Source organism: Manacus candei, unplaced genomic scaffold, assembly GCF_025592945.1.
Source record: "Manacus candei isolate 608988 ecotype Guabito, Panama unplaced genomic scaffold, ASM2559294v1 h1tg000063l, whole genome shotgun sequence".
NCBI lineage: Eukaryota > Metazoa > Chordata > Aves > Passeriformes > Pipridae > Manacus > Manacus candei.
Window position 1 is genome coordinate 589,190 of NW_026138111.1, and position 21,943 is coordinate 611,132.

At 37.0% G+C, this 21,943-nt stretch overlaps 1 protein-coding gene across 10 annotated transcripts in view; it reads left to right on the forward strand.

Annotated features, from left to right (window-relative positions):
• The window catches only part of MAGI2 (membrane associated guanylate kinase, WW and PDZ domain containing 2), a 390,999-nt gene that overhangs the window by 285,969 nt on the left and 83,087 nt on the right, over positions 1-21,943 (forward strand). For 9 of the 10 annotated variants that reach the window (XM_051805040.1, XM_051805039.1, XM_051805043.1 and 6 more), the window contains 2 exons: positions 12,950-12,981; positions 17,330-17,519. In XM_051805040.1, coding sequence (XP_051661000.1) covers positions 12,950-12,981; positions 17,330-17,519 — 222 coding nt within the window. The remainder of the gene's footprint in view (positions 1-12,949; positions 12,982-17,329; positions 17,520-21,943) is intronic. The other variant, XM_051805036.1, reaches the window with a different exon arrangement.

Sequence of the window (21,943 nt, forward strand, 5' to 3'; positions counted from 1 at the left end):
TAACTAGAAATTTCATGAGATCTGATTTTTTTTTTTTTTTTTTTACAAATTAAATATTCAATACATTCTGGAAATGCAGCTGCTTTTCACAAAAATGGCTTTAAAGAATCACAATTCACCAATGAAAACTCCCTTTATCAGAAGAGCACTAACAAGCTTTGAATTAACCTTTTCCTTTCTCTTCCCCTGAAGTAAATCTTTTCTTGTTGATCCCTGTGAGACATGAATTATTCTTTTTAATCAGCTTATAAGAGTTAAAACCAGAAATTTTTAAAAAAGAACAACACTGGGGAAATGTCGTCTACAAGCTATTTCCTAATTTATCTGATTGGGATTATCAGATTAGTAAACCTGTATTGTGACTGGGTAAAAAGCATACAGATCTACCCTTAGTGCCTTTCAACTTATCTATTCTTTGGGGAAACCCAAGGAGAAAGTAGTATGACCATCATGGTTTAATTGTACTGTTCATCCAGGTTCCTTCAGCCAGCTATGATCTTCAGGCATAAATTCACACTTTCTGTCTTGTGATCATAGGGGGATATTGAGGTATAAGGGTAAACTGAGGAAGAAGATATTTTACAGATCCAAAGGCTACATCCAAGTTTGCTTTCTCATGCGGTAAATTCTGAATAAGGAAGGACATACATGCTGGGTACCCTAGCAAGTCTTTCTAAAAATGCTAATTTTTAAGGTTCACAAGGTGCTTCACAGTTGTCAGCACTATAATCTCTTCTGTTTAATTTGTCATGTTTATGTACTGTTCCAATTTTCTCGGTGTTGAGGGGTTTATTTCCATTACATTAGACATGTCATCTGAATCTCAAGTCTGAAACCAATTTGTGTTCCTCTGAGAGACAAAGCACTGTCACAGGGAAAAAAATTTACCTATTCACAATTCTTTCTTTTCCTTGTAATACATTCATTTAATACTCATCACTTCCCAACTATCTTGTCAGGATCCTTTATCAGCATCATTTTTTAGTGTTCTGTTCATTAACTTTTTGAAGTACTACACAGGACTACATGTGACCAGCACACAATCTAAACATCATAAAATTCACATCAATACTGTTCCTCTCTCATTAGACTTTAGGACACAGCCGTTCTTTATGTTAATTGCTCATCTCCAAACCTTCAAGAATTCACACAAATGTGAAATTTCTCAATGTTTTTTTGCAAACCAGCTCATCTTGGTCAATTTATCATGCTTTATATTCTTCAGTGTTCTGTAGTGCAATAGCATCATGCCAATCAATCATTATTAGTCTCTCATTTTTAAATTTCAGGCTCCTATGGTCTTATGCTAAACCTTTTGAACTTTATGTCATTTTAAGCATTATAATTTAGATCACTGTAAAGCTTTTACTAATTCAGTTTTGTTCTCCTTGATAAGTTGAATAATGAGAATTACCTCCTGCCTGGCAATGTGAAAGCAAAGACATTTATCTCTGGTAGGTGCATGTCTGTGTGGACAGTATCAAATCTTCAGCAGTTCAAAGCAAAGTGACTTATCTGGAGGTTCAACCAGGTAACTGTGAGTTTATGACTTCACTGTTTTCTTCACAATTTTATTACTCCTTGTACATGGGCCTTCTGCTAACATCCCTTCCCAAATTTTCTGCTTTTCAACACTAAATGTTATACTTTCACAGCTACGACTCAACCATGTAAACCTTGGCTCTTGTGATAAGTTTGGTTTCTCCACTTAGTCTTCCCTTTCACAATCTCTGACTGTTTGTCAATATTTCTGTTCTACCTGAATCCCTATAACCAGAAATAAACTTGTCTGTCAAGCTAGTGTGAAGGAGCAGGAAATTGGAAGTAAATTATTACTTTAAATAACATCTGAATCCAAAGCATCAAATAAACATGCTGTTGCTTATTCTGGCTTTCACCACTGTGGCCAAGTGGCATGATTACTTTTTTATTATGTTGCCACTGAGTGTTTGTCATTCCACTATGTGGTATGAAAATGAGCTAATTATGCTTAGCACACCCCATCTCCTGACTGTTCCCATTTTCACTGAAGAGATTTTAAAGGCAAATCAATAAAATTCAGAACCATGCAGACAGCTTGATGCATATTAAACAAAAAATTCTGAAGTTAGTACAGTGTAATTTAATAATGACAGAAAGGACGTCAGAGGAAGCCAGCAAGGTCTCTAACTTAACTTGTTGCTTTATGATGAACTTTTGTCCAGTGCTCCCAAATCTCAGAGAAATCAGGAGGAGTGAGAGTCTGAGCTCACTAACAGCATACAGGACCATCGCAGATGCACTGGGGTATCAAGAAATCTCCACTGGAATGGCAGATTAAGGACGACAACTGAAGCTCTGAATTTTTCCATAGATTCCATGTCATATCTGCCAATCTAGCATAGATTTCTGAATAACATAAGGTATATAGCACCCTTGGAACTAGACCTGTGGTTGTGCATCTGTGTTCAGTTCCTAAATTACAGACTGTGACATGAAAATTTAACTGTCTTAATACTAGTATCTAAATTTGCATCTATGTGTCAAGGGCTTCGATAGTGCCTAAATGTTGGCATCCTATTCTAACTGAGATGGCCTTGGGTATTCCACCTTACTTTCCACCTACAGGTTTTTTGTCACAGCTGGCAATGCCAGGGGGATACACATCCTGGGTGCGTGAGGCTGAGCAACGTGGTATGGTGGAAGGTGTCCCTGCCCATGGCAGGGGGGTTGGAACTAGGTGATCTTTAAGGTCCCTTCCAACCCAAACCATTCTATGATTCTATGATATTCAAAGCCAAGGTCTCTAGATGGTCTAGATAGCAACAAGCACGATATCTGGAAAATTATTCAGTACAAACAACAGAGTCCAGAGGGTTTTTCAGGTCACTATGATCTTGCCATATCTGTTTGATTAGCTGAAATCTTTCTAAATTCAGTTCTCTGCTGTTCTACCTCAGTTGCATGGTTGACCACTACTTCCAATGTGCTGTTTTTCTGTTTCTTGTTAGAGGGGGCCATTGCATTGCAAGTTCTCCCATTCAGAAATAGTTATGTACACCAAGGGCATTTCCCTAAGTTTAACTATTTTTGTTCTTTTTTTTAGGGATTTTTCTGATTACTGTTTCAGTGATAGGATTAGCTGGTTTTCAAATGATCAGGACACAGGGAAATCCTGGGATGGAGAAGACTGAAAGTTTGAGCAGGCATCTGAAGAAGGAGGTAGCTGAGAGAAAATATGGTGGCAATGAAGGAATTTAGAGGGGGAACTGAGAGCATAGTTGTCAACACTAAATATCTGGTGACTTCTTTTCATCTTGATATGAAGCTTACATACAGGCGAAGGAATGGATTTATTATATAATATTTGTCCCCTACACTTGCTGGAGACTTTTTCTGAACATACTTTCAAGGAAAGGACTTTGGGACACTGTATTTAAACAACTTATGCTCCATCTACATTTTAACAGAAAATATTGGGAACATGCCTTGATATCCATCAAAGTGACATACCATAATGTAAACTGAAATTTCTTTATTGTGCTTAGAAAGTGTTAAAGCTAAATGGGAGCAGTGTCTAAAAACATGAAAGAGCAGAGACACTGGCATAGTGAAGAGTTTCTGACTGTCAGAGAGCTCTGAAAATACAATGCAGTATTCCTGAAAAGTTTCTGAAGCTTAAATTAGCTTTCAGTAGAGCCAGGTTGAGTTGTCAGACGTTCTTAGCAAGAACAGAAAGTCTTTATAGGTATGGCAGCACTTGCAGGTCCTTCTAGAAGCAACAGTCACAAGCTGTCAGGGTTCTGAAGTCTCAATTTATATTCTAAATTATGTTACTGGTTCAGTGTGTACGACATACTTGCTGTGTCTGCTCTGCTCAGGGAGAGTTGCATGCAACAATATGCTTGCCCAAGACAGAGCATTGCTTTCATTACTAGGTCTCACAGTATTAGAGCAGCACAGTTAAGAGTGTAATGCTAGTGTGGACACGTGAACTGGTAGCATGAACTTAGCAGCAGTCAGTGGACAACACACATGAGCAAAACTGGAGATTCTTCAGGGAAAATTTCCTTATGCCAGACAAAAGGTTCTTTTTCTTGTCTATACAGAAAAATATCTTTGACCTTTTCAAAGTGTTGGTACAGTCTGCAGCCTGTGAGCAAAATTCTGAGATCTCTTGCTCATCATCTGTTAGTACCTATGCATTGCTAACTGGGTTAGTATTTAAATAAAAATACATATTTTATAGATATCACTGAGAAAAACAACAGTTCAGCCAGTACTACCTGCAGCTGCAAATCATAAACTACAACAGTTCAGCCAGTACTACCTGCAGCTGCAAATCATAAACTAGGATATGAGCCAAAGGGTTTGAACTTTTAGTAGGAACTTCTGTCATAAAAGACAAGAGGCAAGGGTCTGCCTCAATTCCATATCTTTTTTTTACTCTAAGTCAGGTTGTCCCAGTAAAATCTCTACTGAGTCATACTGTAGCAGCATTTTCTATATTCCAAGACATGACTGTCCTTCAGATAATATGGTTTGCTATCAACAAGGTAATAAATGTGTAAGAGAGTAACAGTGATCTGGTAATAGGTGCCGGAAAAGAGAATACGGTTCCTGTAAAAGTGAGATGTTCCATAGCTGTTTAGTCAGACTTTGTCTTTGGAAAATAATTTACTCTTGTTAAGCACATACAAAGTTACTTGTTCCAAAAATGTATTTTCCATTTCCACAAATGGACTTTTTTTTCAACCTCTAGTTGAAAAGCATATAAGCATATAAGCATCAAAAGCTGTCACTGACACTGTTGCATTTACCTCTGCACTATTTTAGCTATGATCCAGAAATTCTCTACTTCACATCCAGATTAATCAGAAGGAGATGGTATTTGTTGGGTTTTTTCCTAGTTTCATAAATTATTTTGAATCTCTGACTGGTTTAATAAGAGCTGTAGCAGCCAAGTAAAATAAATACCTGTATATCCATTAGAATGTAAATGAACTCATTATTATGCCAGCTTCTGACCTTTTCTCTTGGCCGTATTCTTGCTAGAAAGACTCTTTGTTATTCATGAAAGTGAAATTTAATAGTAGTTTGAGATTCTCTAGCGTATTTTAGATTATATTCTCATAGATTTAAGTGACTGATGAAGGTCCCAGCTTGAACAGCAAGTACTTCTGTCATTTCTGACTTCGAATAGCTATCCTTTTTCCAATTATTTGTCAAGATCGGAATACTGTTGAAAATTTGTTGCTTAAGCAGACTAGGACAGTGAAACTTCATGGACTGCACAAAAAGTGCTCCTATGTATAAAAATCTGAATACTGATTTAGTACCTGATCTCACAGTTGTTTAAGATTTTGTTTAAGTTCTATAGACTTAGAATATTAGAATCATGAAAAGGTTTAGGTTGGAAAATACTTTAAGATCATCGAGTCCAACCATTAAGCCAGCAATGTAAAATCCACCACTAAACCATGTCCCTAAGTACCACATCTACACATCTTTTAAATACTTTCAAGGATAGTGACTCAACCAATTCCCCGGGGAGCCTATTTTTTCCCAATATCCAATCCAAACCTCCCCTGTGCAACTTGAGGCAATTTTCTCTTGTCCTATCTCTTTTTACTTGGGAGACCAGCCCCCACCTTACTACAGCCTGCTACCTGAAAGGTGGTCCCCTCTGAGTCTCTGTTTATCCAGGCTAAACAACCCCAGCTCTCTCAACTGCTCCTTTTAAGATTTGAGCTCCAGACCCTTCTGCAGCTCTGCTGGCCTTCTCTGGGCGTGCTCCATCACTTCATGTCTTTCTTGTAGTGAGGGGTCCAAAACTGAACACAGGATTCAAGGTGTGGCCTCCACTGCAGCACTCCAGTCGTGTGAGTCATCCCACCACATTTCTGTGATGGCAACTATATCATAGATTTCCTGCTGTGCTGTGGCTTCCAACTCCTCCTGTTTGTTGCCCGTGCTGTGTGCATTGGTGTAGACACACTTTAGTTGGGCTATTGTTCCTGCCACCTTTTTTGAGGGAGAATCCCTAATTTCTATGTGACTATTGTCAGCTGCTTTTGTGGTTTCTAGCACGTTGATAACCCTTATGTCTTTGCTTCTGCATGGATGTCCATCCCCTACCTCTGCTGAGACAGCAGACCAAAGGACCTTGCTAGCGCACCATCCCTCAAATACTGATGTTCAGCAAGCCTATTTTCATCCCTTACTCCCCACAAATCCAGTTTAAATCTCTTTCAATGAGTCCTGCTAACTCCTGTGCATAGACTTCCTGATACTCCTAAGCCTACTCACCTCCTCTCAGAGCTCTATCACTGAGCACAGATGTTCCTCTAGCTGGGAGGTGCACCTACTTACCAAGAAGTCTGAAACTCTGAAAAGAAATACAGTCTATGACTCATGATGCCCCCAAATGAACTGGAGTAGAGATAAGCTGTAGAAGGTGATACCCCAATGGAGTCTAAAGATCCAGCTGAACTTCCCATGAACTGTGCCTGCTTTTTGCCTTGCACCTTCATAGAGCATTTTGTGGGCAGGAATGAATTCATTCTTCAGGATCACTTTTCACAGGTTAGTAGGCGAAAGAGAATGAAAAACAATGCTGTTTTAAACTGGAGCACTACTGCTGCTGCAGTTTCACTTGGATTGAGATCAGGAGCAGTGGAGTAGTAGAACATAAAGCAAAATGCCACCACAAGCTGCTATTGAGAATCAGTTTGTACCGTGGTGAGTCTTTTTTGGGGGAAAAACTGGTTTTAGTAACATCTGTCTGTATATTGCCATAAAGAAGACAGATGTATTTCACAGTTTTATTAAACTGAACCTGCATTTGATGTAACAACTGATGACTGTAACCAGCCTTCATCTCAGTGCAGCACAGTGCTATGTCAGTTACTTGCCATGCCACTAGTGTGTAGCGTTCTGCAGGGGAAAAGGCACTGGGTCTAACCATATGGAATGTTGTGGGCCTGGTCAAAGATGATGGGTCATTCATCTCACTCTGATGTGGGATGTGTTGATTTTTGACCCATTGCATCAGGTGCCATCCCAGCTAAAGACCAAATGGATCCTCCACAGCATGGCACCGTCACTCTGAAGGACAGCTGACAGCAGGACTAGCTAACTATGCTTGAAGAGCTAGAGCTCCCAGTCTTCTTACACCTACTCTTTATTTCAAGGTAAATCAACTTTTTGTTGTTGCTAGAGTAAGAACTCAATACTTGAAGCTGTTTCAAAAGGATGGACCTCTGTGATAATGATTGATTGTATTAGAAATTGAACTGCTAATTGCTATTCCCTCTATATCATCTGATATTTTAAATATGACGCAATCAATTGAAACTTTTTATTACCTGCTTGTTTTCATAAGTATTATTTCCATTTATTTTAATTCATTGTTTCCTTTTAGATTTTGTTTACTGCAGTATATAAATTAATTGAATTTACTTGTTCTCATTGATCATGTTTCTTTTCCATAAAAGAATAGAAGAATAATTGAGTTAATGTTATATATTTGTTCTACGTACACATTCAAAAAAATTACCTCTCCTGCAAGTATTTTTGGAATTTTAGCTGTTGGATGTTTTGAATCTTACTGAGTTAGCCCAATTAGCTTTAGTTCTGTGTACCCAACCTGACCACACTTAGCATAGTTCAATAAAACATACAGAGGGAGAAGTCAGGTGTTACATGAATGGTAAGAAACAGTTCTCTGCATCCTCCTAGAAGAGTACACCTGAGTCTGAACTCTCAGAGAAGTTCTCCACTGTTACATCCCTTTGAAATTAATGAATATTTGACACCTTTGGAACTGAGGCCCTGGTGTAGAAAACTGATAGACATCTCAGAGATCCCAGTAAGAGAAAGAAAAAAGCACAGGAAAAGAAAAATCTACTGTTACCGTAAATTTATAGAGTAACTTTTCTAGAAAGGCAAACTTTTGCTGAAGTGTTGTCACATGGATGTTGATAAGGTGTCTGTGGAGTCATTTAATGCTCTGAGAGTGCTCGTCAGCCATCTGTTCCGTGACTTCTAAGCATTTAGGAAGGAGAAGGGACTGTGCAGTGCTTAGGACAGCTTTGCTCAGGAAGACATATGCAACAAGGATACTAAAGCACAAAAAAAACCAAAAACAAACAAACAAACAAACACAAAACAAACAAACAAAAAAAAAACCAAGAAGCCAAGCGAAAGCTAATGAGCTTTCACCCATTAAAAGTGAAAGCGCGACAAGTGGTGTTGGAGGGATGTTGACTTGCCCTGAACATGCTTTAGATTAAAAAGCTTTATCTTTGATGCTGTTGAGTTCCTCCCAGCAGCACTACCACATGCCGTCACTGCAGAAATCAAACTGTTCCCAGGCTTCAGTTTAATTATACATAGTCATCTACCACAGAGGTGAACATCATTAAAAGTTCTAAGATTTAGCAATAGCTACATTAGTTGCTTATGATTTTGCAAAGTGTGAAGAACTTTTCCAGTAATCAATACAAAATAGTGAGAATAATGAAGATGGAACTGTAGCAAAAAGCATCCACGTGGCAGCAGACTAATAATCAAAGGCTGGTTTTATATTCCTGACATTATGGAATATGCCAAATTCAGGATTTTTACTGAGGAAAAAAAAGGGGAAACAAATCAAGACTCTCTTGCAAATGCTCTAAGTCCTGTTTGATAATTTGTTACTTTTAGAAAACTGAACTTTTCAACAACAAATCCTGGCTAAAGTGTAAGGCACATGATATCTGTAAGCATATTTTACAACAAAAGCATACTTAAATTTGGATATAAGAAGGAATAGATACGAGTGTGATGTGATTTGTCTTCTGTTACAGGATATCTTCATCAAAAAGGAGAAGTACAATAAAATGAAGCTGGAATTTGCCTTGATCTGGGGAAAAAAGTTTTTTTCACTCTAATATATTTGAATCCAAAATCTTTTTTTGGTTCTCAGAGATTTTTAGTAAAGTCACAACACAGAAACCATCACAGCCCTGATTTCCAGGGAAGCTCACTTTGGAAGGTGGTAAATACAACTTACAAGGCAATGTAAAAAATAAGTTTTATAGTTCTAGTTTATGAGGAAATGTAATTCTGATTTTTAAAAAACATGATTGCTACTGTACCTCAGCTTATCTATTTAAAATTAAACAATTAAAATTTCAATATGTGTTGGCTGTACCTTATTACAGTTTAAATGGCCAACACTGAATAAGAAGTAATTATATTGGGGAAACACTAATTTTGCAGAAGTAGATGAGGTTATGTATTTTATCTCACATGCTTACATGTTGCCACAGTGTTTTCCTGCTAGCATGTGGCTGAATGGTGGTGGTTGCTCTTTAATACAAGCCAGTAACCCTGCTCTCCTTTCCAAAACTAATGCAGGCCTGTACTGACTGTCTTTACAAGGAGTGTTAATAAAGAATTATTTTAAACTAGTAGGAAGATACAGGAGTCTTCAGAAAGTGGGCTAGAGCTTATGTAGTGAAGCTGCTACAAGAAGGGATGGCCGTCAGGCGCATGGGTGAGCCAAAAGCCACTCATGGTAAGAACAGGCTGCATGAAGGATTTATAGGTGGATCTAAGCTGACTATTATTATTTCAGATTTTAAAAGTGTGTGTGAGTATGGAGGTGAGGAGTGTTTATATGTATATAATGTTTTCAGGTAGAATATCTGAAAGATACTCTATAGATACTCTGTACTCTTCTGTAGAAGGCATAGGAAGTTGGATGGTAGGGGTTTGGGAGTTTGGGGAGGGAGAAGCTGAAATGTGGAAGTGGGATGAGGTTGTCAGACCTTATCCAGTATATGTAACTAATTAGATGTGAGTTGATTAGAAGGCTGAGCAGCACTAGTACTGTATTAGTACTCAACAGCTGAAAGCTGCACTTTGGAGAACAAATTTCAGTCCCGTTGGTAAATCAGTATCAGTATATGAACTGATGCCAATCTGCTGACAGCTGTCATTCATGTGGAATCCCACTGTCTCTGGTGGGAAATACTCACAGTGTGTAAAGAGCACCAGGAAGTCAAGGGAACATGGGGTGTTGTGAACTGGGGTCAAACTAAGTGAAAGTCCACTGCTTCTCACTGCCAGCTGTAGAAGTGGCTGCAGAAGGCTAATGCTGTTGAGTATGCGCTGAATACACATTATTAAGAGACATTCTTAATAATTTTAAGCCTTAACTTTCTTCATGTAGAGGATTTGGTCCCATACTTACGCAGAGCACTGTTTAAAAGTGAAAGTTAGAAGGGTGCGTGCAGTTTACACAGGAAAGTGCATTTTGCTTTTATGCCTCTTCGTGTGGAGTTTCTGTTACACTTACAATGTGCTACAGATGCATTATATACTCTTGAATTCATGAATTTGTAGCAATGGTTGCATGTGCTTAAATACCAGTGGTAATTCTGGACGTTTGAAACACAACAATTATCCATAATCAGTCTCATGTTGAATAACTGATAATGCTATATATTCTTTAAAAGTCTGCTTTGTTTATACTGGGGAAAAGGATGTTTATTTCAGCTGAGAATGCAGATCTTATGTGAAGCAATATTAAAATCTCCAAGAAATACATGAAAGATATAACGTATGGTTTGCTGTATGAAACTAGGCCTTCACCTGTTTAACCTAACACCTAGTCTTTGACAGAGGTGAGAGACTATCTCATCTTACATGAGGTCTAGGTGTAACAGCTGAATTTAAATCTGAAGAATGGATTTTAATATTCTTTCCAAGGTTTGTTACCTTTAGAGATTTTTGCTGCTGTAACATGCTTTTGTACACATATGGATCTCCAAATTTTTTTAAATCTTTCTTTGGATCTTTTACTTCTCTGGCATCCTATATATGTTAGTTTTTTCAACATAATTTCATGCTGTGTGAATAAATATTACTTTTTATTTGTTTTGAGTGTAGATGTTGTCATTTGTATGTTGCAGTTTGTGCCCATAACCTCCAAGCTACATATAAGTCCACATTCTCTTTGTTTAGGGGAATAATTGAATTCTTTTTAATTGAGGATTTAAAAAAAAAAAATCTTCATTTGATGTATATGTCATTTTTATTTGATTTATAAGTACTTATTGTATTTTTAAATGATAGTAAATTTTTTCTGATAACTCCAGCATAACCTGTTTTTAGATGGAGATAGTAAATAAATGGGTAAAAAATGACCTTTCTGTTTAACTGGTAGTAATTTTTTCTGACAAGAAGTTATGGGCAGTGCACCAGTACCAGTGGTAGAGAGCCTTGCATCTACCAATATTTTCTGAACAACAAATCAGGGTAGTAAATTGATTTGGGCAAGCCTCAAGTCTTATATTTAGCTCTGAAAGGAAAAGTACTTTTTAGATTTCACTCTTATTAGCTGTATAGAAATATAACAGATAATAAAAAGGTAGCCATCTGCCATCCAATAAGTTATTACATAAGTTTCTGCTACAGAATCTTTAATACTGAAAGTGATGTAGCCAGGTCTATCAAGGATGCCTGTTACCTCAACTTGAATTTGCAGATGGAAAGTAATCTGTCTACTTGTTAATATAGCAGTTTTTATCCAGGCACCATAGAGTCAGTAAACATAAACTTCCCCAGGATTACTTTTTCCAATATACTTTTTTCCTTTTTAAAAGCTCTATCAGCCTATAAATCAGGATTACTGAACAGCCAGTGTTTCACGACAAATGGCTCAAGTGCTTTTACAGTGCAAGATATTTCAGTTGAAATGAATTAGGTATAGTGGCAGAAAAAATTACCTCATTACCACAGAATTCTAGGAACCTTAAATACTGTGTACAAATAAAATTCCTGTTATGATTTGTCTGTAGCAAAATATTACTCTAGTGCTCTCATGATTTTAATTTTCTTTCTAAACTCACCTTAGAAAAATAAATAATAAAGTCAGTACTACTCTTCCAGCTGAATTCATTTTTTGAGTGAAAGAGCAGTCTTCCTGTTAGATATCTCAGTTTAAACCCAATTTCTGTTTCTGACAAAACAAATGAACTCTTTCTCATTAGCTTTTAAGCTTACCTAGGAAGATCCACTGAGGTGTTTTTTTAACCTGCTATTAAACTGAGAATGAGTTTTTTAATGAAAGATATTCTGAAAGCTGGTATTTTAAAAAGTGTGTTCCAATATCCTTTGAAATGCTTGTTTTTATTTCATACTTATAAGGTTTTTAATGTTATGCTGCATAAGATAAAAACAGTGTTTACAATATGTATTTCAAATTACCTCATTTTATGAAAAAGACATATCCAGAGTTTTAAACATTTATAAGCTACGACAGTTAAAATTCAGGGAAGTCACCGAAGCAAGTTATCAGTCAGTCAATAACTAAGGAAAAGGAGATAACTACTTGTGTAAAAGAGGTAGCCAGGTCTGACCATTTGCTAACTATGACCAAAAACCAGGACAGCATTAAAACAAGTAATCCTCCCAAGACTTGGCCACTTTATCTAGACTGATGAAACAGTTATTTTTCTCCAGGCTTTTCTTCTAAAAAAATCTCTTGTATTATTAGGTTTTGTTGATGGGATGTTCTGAATGCTTCTTCCTAAAGGTGCGACTGCATTTGACACATCAATACCAGGTCATTTGGTGTCTTATCCAATGTCCAGCAAGACATTTGGAAGTCCTTTTGCTTAGTTCTTTTAATTTCAACCTAATCCCATGCTGTTTGTAAAGTATGGCAATGATCTCAATAGCTCCACTTGCATATATATATATATATGTATGTGTGTGTATATATATATATATATTTCTATGTATTTTTTCTTAGAAATTATCCCTTGTGTTTTGTGTTTTCACCCCTTGTGTGTAGAGAATTTTCATATCTATCAATATTATCTGCAGACCTGAATGAGAATGGGAGCATAGACACCACTTAGCCTCCACTCTTCATGCACCAGAAAAAGCTGCTAACATTATTTTTTGTTTATTTCAGGTTTCTTTTCTCCATGGAAAACTCCAAAGCCTGTAAGTTCCCTTTCAAAATTATACGCATTCAGTTCATAAGATGACAGTCATTCAAGGCAAATTTCTGTAGGCTTTCGTCTAACCCTCCTGTTACCAGCTCATGAGACGCTTCTCAGCAGTGACACAGTGACACAGCATCAGGGGTGGCCTCACTGGTAAGCTCTGAAGGTCTGTTGCCTTGGAGTCTGCCAGCAGCAGTCTGGAGAAAGGAACACCTCAATGTTAAGAAGAGTGTCAAGAGCCAGAAATGCAGTGGCTTAAGAATAAGGGGTCTGGAGGAGAAGGCAGCAGAAGTTTGCAAATTCTTTTAAATTGACAACTTGCACTTTTTATGGTTTACAAGTGGCTTGAGTTTAACATCCTCAAAGTTATTGTTATTCTTTCTTGCACAGTAGATCTAGAGGTGCAAATAGTCAAGAGCTTGGACTAGATAACTTACTGAGGTGCCTTCTAGTCAACTTTTCTGTGTTTCTATGATTTTGGCATTAAAACACGAGGTATAAATACTTTTCCTCATGTAAGACTGCAAGCAATGATTGTATAAATTCTGTTGACACCACATTATATAATTTTTTGAAGTTGCGACAACATTCACAGTATAAAAAGAAATCACAGGCTATTTTTGGTTGTCTGGTTTGTTTTATTTTTACGGGGTTTTGTTTGGTTTTGTTGTTTGTTTTTTTAATTTGGCTTTTTTATTGAGATTGCACAGACCTTAAAGAGTGCTTAACGCTTATAAGAGGTGTGTAGAGGGAATAGAGATCTGACTGTGCCTGAAGGCTTCTAAGAACAGAACGATAGGAATAACAATAGCAATGTCTTTTGAAGGACTTACAGCTTTCTTATTGAAGGGCAGGCAGGGGAAGTATGTTGAATCTGAACAACTTCACATACTCTCATATTGGATCATGGCATGCTTAATGTATACCAAAATAATTTTTGTAGCCTGTCAAATACAAATAGCACTTAATTAATCAGCTGATGTAACTCCATCAGACTACTTCAGCTTGTGGTGCTTTTGATATAAAAGCCTAGGGGATGTATGCAATACATTGGAATAAGTATTGCATAAGTTGCTTTATTGATCTATGTAGCAGGACATTTGTGAAAGTAAATCAGACTGTTGAGGGCTAACTTGTTCTCACCAGTTCACAGTTCCTGTCTGACTGGGGCATTCAACTTTTAATCTTCGGTAAAAAGTGAGAAAATAGAGAACTTGGAGCTTACTTGTTAAAGATCCACTTTCAAAGACCTCCTATTGTCCATACTTAGCTTCTTTATGTACATGTCAGATATATAAATATCAGCATATTATTGATGATTGCACAGTTTTGTTATATAAACAGTATAGTAGTTCATGCTTGAGTAGCACTTGCCAATCATCAGAATCTAGAGAAACAACCTAAGTGATGCAGTTTTTCTGCATGGTCTGAGGAAACCAGGGATCACAGAATAATAATATAACACCATTGTATGAAGGTACTGTACATGAGTGAAGGCTAACTGTTCACAACTACTCTATTTTAGGGCACTGTCAGCAAGAGATTTTACAAATGATTAACCAAGTTAAGGTCATGTACATTTTTCTGTCTGTCACCATTTTTATCTAGAGGAATAGTCTGACATGAATTTGTAGTGTCCAAGACATAAAGATAAGACTGAAACCAAGTGCCCCTGCAGCACTGAGTGTCTGCAGACAGTCTGAAGCAGTAAGGCCAGCACAGGAGGTTTAGAAATTCTCCCCAGCACCACAGCACAGACCTGTAGCTGTGTAACAGCAGAGTAACCTGGGCTGACAGATATTTCCTGTGGTTCCTATGTACAGAGTCCATATATTATATATGTATATCATATATAATAGGATTAGTACAAAATGAATGTGAGCAATGTCACCAAACCATTACCCCAACTTTATTTGATGCCCTCCACTCAATACTATGCCTCTTTTCCAAGAGTGTCTTCGTCTGTGAGCTGACATTATGATAACTCACGGAACACTATGTGACTATTTAACTAGTTGATATGGGTTTGGGAGATATAATTCCCCTTGTTTATCTGCTTGTGTAACTGGTTATGTTAGCAGTATTACCTGCAACTAAGAATGTTTAGCTCAGTTTTCAACTTCACACTCGAAGATATAAAACTAACCAGCAAGCAAGAATTAGGCATATGGGACCCAGTAGGGTTTTGCCAACTAATCTGAAGTCTCCTGTCCTTTCTCCAGGGAAAAGTTTGGTCATCAAAGATAATTATATTTTCCTTTCTCATTTTAAAATCTTTTTTAAAATATTTTAATTTTATTCAGTTTCACATTTTGAAAGAGGTAAATGATCTATTTTACCAACACTGTCCAAGAAATCAGGAAACTTTTACTTCTATATACACTTCTATATAGGCCCTTCTATATAGGGCTCCACATGTCTTTCTGTTCCATAGCAATAAGATAGATAGTTTGATTTCAGTGACTTGTATTGTGGGTTTTTTTGTTCTTAACTGAAGGTAAACCCCAAACATATTTCTCCAGTAATTTCCGTGATCATAAGGAACTTGAATTGAGCCCAGTTCTCCTTTCCTGTTTAGACATAGGTGTCATAATCAGTTTTGTTTCTGCAGACCTTTGAATTTACATTTCCATAATGCAATTCTATACTGAATATATGCTTATACATACCAGACATAATTTCTTGAGGGCTATCAGAAGTAGTACTCTGACATTCATGTAACTTACCACAGAGGCTAATTTACACAAAATAGAGGATAAATTTATCTTGGTATAAAGGGTACCTGAAGGTACCCAAGGTACTTTCCTGTACCTAAGCTATTTCAATGGCAACTCAGTTATTTCCATATGTCACTGTATTGCACAGGATCTACATACCTATAGTGCCCTCATATCAAATCCTAGTTGCATCTTTTGTACCTCGCTGAAAATAAATGTGTCTTCCTTGATCAACATAGCAAGTATTGAATACAGTGTTCCATATCTTCATAATTAGTACTTAACAGACTAATACTTTCATTTTTCAACTTAAATATCACATCCAAGACTTATTAATGTGTGAGAGTCATCCTGTGATTGACTGAGGTACCTGGATATTTCTTTTCTTCATTGTTCCAAATGAACCAGCCCTGCTTACTGCTGAAACTCTGACAGAAGCACAGCTGTAATTATAACACTGCTCTGTAAAAGAATGAGGTCCTCAGCAATTTAAAATGGCCAATATCCATAATCTGTTCATTCTTAAGTATGAACCTAGGAAGGTCAGTTCACCTGGGATATGCAGCATTACACTTACTCAGCATGTTAAACATCTGTAGTCCACACATGAATTATTCTGATGCAGTTAATCATCAGAATAGACAGCAAAGCCTACCTGCTGAGCCAAACAGCTTCTGAAACCAAGGAGCTAAAGACTAACAATAATCACAGAATTTGTAGACTAAGCTTGCTATAAACCTGCAATCATCTTTGATAAGGCTCTGCTGATACAACAATAGACATCAGTGGAATTTGGTTACAGTTCAGTTTGTTTCAAAGAGGCATTTTTTGTGTAATTAACATTGTTGGATTATGTGTGAGAACACACTGTTCAGGAGGCTTTACCATCCTTGTCCTCAAGAGAAGTCAAATACTCATTTCCTGGGATAAAAATTTGTGTTTTGTTTAACTTAGCCTTTTCAAATAAGTTTGCTAATGCATTTTAATTAGTAGACAACTTCTTCAAAAATAAAAATGCAGATTCTCAAGCCTTCTTTTGCACAGCCTTTCATATCTTCAGACTTGATGTACTTGTGAGACTGCTGAAGACAGTCTTGGAAAAAGCACGGATTGAGGTGTCTTTCATGCACAGACAATACACTGCTGTGTACTTCTTTCCTGTAAATGGTCTGGAAGAGTTGAAAGCTTTATCCTGTGCTTAGAAACTTGGTTGGATGATGCCAATTTAGTTTTTGATATACAAAAGGAACAGTAAGAAACCGTAAGAAATGAAAAAGACTCTATCAAACTAATGCTCACTTTTTCTCACTGTGTTCTGTATTTTAGCACTGAACACTAGATGCTCAAGTACCTGCTGTAATAATTTTCTCTTTGGTTTTTATTTCCTTTTGTTTTGGTTTGGGTTGGTTTTTTTTTAATTTTCAGTTGAAGCTGTAAATTCTGCTCACAGTTGCAGTAATCTACTTCCCCTGGGCAGGTAGCTATTTTCATGCATTCTCAGGAGATACAGCATTAAGATTATTCAGTTGCTACCCAGTCCAGCCCTTCTCTGTTAAGGGCTTTGTCTCATTGTGGAAGTCACAGTTTTTGCAAACCTTCATCTTTATTCTCCATATGTTTTTATTCCAGATGATGGAACGATGGGAGAATCAAGGCAGCCCTCAAACAAGTGTGTCTGCTCCAGCTATGCCACAGAATATTCCCTATCCGCCCGCTCTTCACAGGAGTTCATTTCCTGATTCAACAGAGGCCTTTGATCCAAGAAAACCTGACCCATATGAGCTGTATGAGAAATCAAGAGCTATTTATGAAAGTAGGCGTAAGTGAAAATCCTGCTGACCATTTAGTATTTTAAGCTTTTGCCTATGAATGTGTCACTGTTGACATAATTTTCTGTAATTATCTTTTGTAATTTAAAGAAAGAAGCTATGAACCCAGTAAACAGAGGCCATTATAAGTGATTCAAAAACTCTACACTTACATATTTTCCCAGCTCTGGCCTAGATTCTGGTGTTTGACTTTCATAGTGTATTTTTCTTATATTTTTGCTCTCCTCATTTTGACTGTTAAATCCTTAATGAAGAACAGTATATGTGCCACCATGTTTTACTGTGCTATTTTTCTTCATGGTTAACCAATAGGAAGATGTGAATTTATCAAGGAAAAAACAGTTTCACTTACTTTCCCTTCAAAGTGAAGTTTTTTTAAAAAATTTCAAGTGTATTTGTTTTTATAATAATGTCTTTGTCAAGTTTTCACATTATCATTGGTGGTTTGAAAGTAACCCCTACCACCAAGTACTATTTGAAGACCTATACAAAACAGTACTGAGCCATCAAGATTTCCATCTTGATTTAATTTCTCATGTTTTTGAGGAATATATCACATATTTTTCACAGCAAGGGCATTACTTCCTTTCTTAAAGAACATTTTAACTAAAAACATTGTTCTAAATTGTCTGGAGCTTTTGTACTTACTTATTAAGATAATTTCTTAAAAATAGCTTATTATTTTACTGAAAGCTTTTTCATCATAGTCATTACTTGCACATGCCACCTTTCAAATCATTTTATAAAGTACTTGAGCCTATAGATCAAATTATGTTATAGATTACACATAAAATATTCCAGCTGATCCAGACTAGCCCATTAATATGAGTTGAGCCCAGAGGTCTGGAATGTACAAATTTCTCCAGCATGCAAAGGGATAGTCTAAAGGAGATACATTATTGTCCCAAACACTGGTTGATGCCATTCTTACTTGCCTTGGCCCTTATGCATTAGTTACAGCATCAGCATCTCTTCTTTAGCTTTGCTACTTCCAGTCCCCAGCAGAATGGATATGCTGGAGGAACACCACGGTTCATTTTACATCAATTCTACATGAACTCTAATCTAGTGCCTAAGTTGCATCTCATATTCCCCAGTTCTTTGCCACTGTGGCCCGTGCCACCACTTTCTGCCACCGTGGTCCTGTTAGGGGAACAGTTTTCAGTAGAGATTGTCACCCTAATACTCACTTTCCATAATCCAAACTTTTTTTTTTTTGTTCTGGCAGGGAGGTGTTTGTGGGGTTTTATTTATTTAATAGGTACCTGAAATTAAGATCCCAAATTTAAATCTAAGTACTTAAATAAATTGTTGACTTTTTTGAGGAACCCTAAATATGGATTTGAGAACATACTTTGGACGCCTATAAAAAGGATTTAATCTTCAATTATAAACTATTAGACATAGGAACTAAGCTTTCCACGTAGCCCATGCTGGCTGGTATATTAATAAAGATCATGTACTAATGCAGTATGTTCCTCTGATCTAGATGTTATTCTTGATGGGCAGGATTCTCAAGACAATGTACAAATACAGGCTATAATTTTCAAAATTTTAGAACTCTTTGAAGTATGGATCAGAATGCTGTGTGGAATGGGTCACACAGGTTTGAAAGAAGCAGTACTAGCTTTGAACAAAGTTTGGAAATAGTTTTCAGACATCTCTCCTCTTTCACTTTTTCTTGTGCATTAAGAGCTAGAGTAAAAAATAAAAAATAAAAAGATTTACCTGAGCTGAAATGCTGTTCCCCAAAGTGCAAGGATTTTGTATATGATAAAGGGAAAATAAACCATTCCATAGTTTTTATCTGCTTCATACCTCTGCTGAAAATACACTTGGCTTCATATACTGCTTTAGGGAAAGGAAAACCCTTTGCAACCAGTCACTTCCCATATGGATAGCTTCTGGAGGTGAAGTACTTTAGCAAAAATCGTTTGACAGAGTCAGAACCATCTTCTGTTGTTAGTCATCAAGCCAAGAGTGCAGACTTGAAGCACACTGGAATTGAAACTCCATAGAAACAAACATCTTTGTAAGACAATTAAGAAAAAGTCATCAATGCCACATATATATATGAGATACATATTTATACAACATCTTCTTTCATCTCAATCTCATATGAAGAGTTCTATATTAACAGAATTGCCTAAATATTAATGAAAACAAATAGGTTTGATCCATGTTTGCCCTCCATAAACCCATGGGAATATAGATCTGATGTCAACTACAAAGATTGGCTTACACCCCAGGTTATATATATTGCACCACAAGATATATTACAGTATTCAATAAAATAATTAAGTGATTCATTATTGTTCATGGGTCCCTTCTATGAGTTTTCTGAGCACTTCTTTGACCAATATGAACTCTAGTTTTTTACTGATATAATCTGCTGTGTTCAGGAGCATATACTGCACCACAGGAAGAGCTTCCAACTTGTAGGTTGGAGTTATGCTAAAGCCTGTGTTTGAATGGTATAATTGCATTTGAAATCTCTCCAAGAGGTAACTGGAAATTGTAAATGAGCCTTTTTCATCCAGCTATCTAGAATAATTAAAAATCATGAAGCTACTAGGCCTAAAATAAGAAAGTGAGGGATGGAAAGCAAGACTGCAGTAATCGCTCCTCCCAGACTTCCAGCAGAGTCCCATCTAGCTAATCCTGAAAACTTAAATTTGTTCTCTTCTTACACCTCTATCCCTTCAGCATTTTCTCAAAGCCTTGATTCCCAACCAGATCTTGTCTGTTATCATTCATATCCTTTAGTCATAAATAGCTGCCTCCAAAGACCTCTATTCTCCCTGTCATTTTTCTTTCATGAATACCATAAGCATGCATCTTAGCAAATTCAATTTGTCAAGCCTTTGATTGCTTTTATTCTCTACATAGTGCTACTGTTTCCTGAAGAAAGAAACAACAGGGAGGAAATCCATTACTGAGTCAAGTAATTGTCATCTAATTTGAGTATATAGGAGAGACAGTTTCAAGACAGTAAAGTTTCCTACCATATGGCACTGTCAGGTTGGTTATCTTTGGTAAGATACCCTAAATGTGCACAGCAAAAGTTCAGCTACTTCATTTTTTAAGTACTTCTTATCTCAAAGCAAGTTTATCTTATCTCCTGGCAGGACCTTCTTTTCATCTTCATCTTCTAAAAATAGTGCAAAGAAGTGAACAATCATGACCTGGAAAATTCAGAAAGAAAGAGAGTGCTAGATTTTTGTTTCTCTTACAGTGAATCTCTGTAACTAAACAGTCCATTTTTGTACTGCTATGGCTCTGAATTTCTACAGATCCTTTTATTAGAGGGTCTCCCTGCAGTCAGCACTCGCCAGGACCTCATCAAAGCCTCACCAGGACCTCATAAAAGCCTCCTGCTCCCCAATCAGGGAGTTAAGCAAGTTATGCATCACAGTGTGGTTCTGTGGGGAGCACAAGTGACGTGACTCAAAGCAGAGCAAGAACTAGACTTGAGAAGCCTGATTTACAGGATTTTGCTCTAACTCATCCCTACCTAATGATAGCAAGAAATAGGCTTCAAGCAGGAAGTCTCAATAAAAAAGGATGATTTTCATTCTAGAGGAAATGTTTTTCCACCTAAGGAACATGAAGAGCCTGCAAGACCCTGTGTGATAGTGAGATTTCAATTTTTAATGATTACATATGAATTACCTACTGCTTCTACAGGGGAAACAGTTTTATAGAGACAATCAAATGATGCATTAGTACAAATCCAGAGTGCAACTCAATTTTGTAAGTCATAGCACCTGGAAAAATTGTTTGTCATGAGTTAGCTGTTACCTGTCAGCTCCTACCTCTTAGCTGTCACCTGCCTCTGCTGTCACCCATGAACTGTGCTCAAAGCTCTAAGTAGCCAAAAAAGGAACACAAGGTGTTTCCAAGGACTGAGGAAGATTACCCCATCGTCTGAAACAACTACTTAAAAGCTAAAGAAGGGAAATTGTTTTCTGCTTGCTTTCTGTCCTGTCTCTCTGTTTCTGCTTTTTTTTTCCTCTTGTTTTCTTGTTTAGTTTTTTTTTTCCTCTCTTCCCCCCTCCCCTCTTATTTCTTTTTCATGGTGAAGAGAACCTACCTAAGTTTCTGCTGTGACATTGTTTTGCTAAACTCAGAAACAGAGGAGAAAACCTACTCAAATAACTGGATATTTTTTGGTTTTTTCCATCCAAATATTAATTCTAGGCAAATCCTTTAACTCCCTTCTCCTTAAGAAAACTATGAGATTGTAAGTGACAGTGTGACTCTCCTGATAACCATGGAAGTTAGGTACAGAAGCTAGAAAATGGAATATCAAATCAGGAATTTCCTATTAATGAAAAAAAATTATGACTTGATATGTAGCAGTTGTTACAGCTGTGACTGGAGCTCCATAGTTATCTTTGGGAGAACTCGTTCT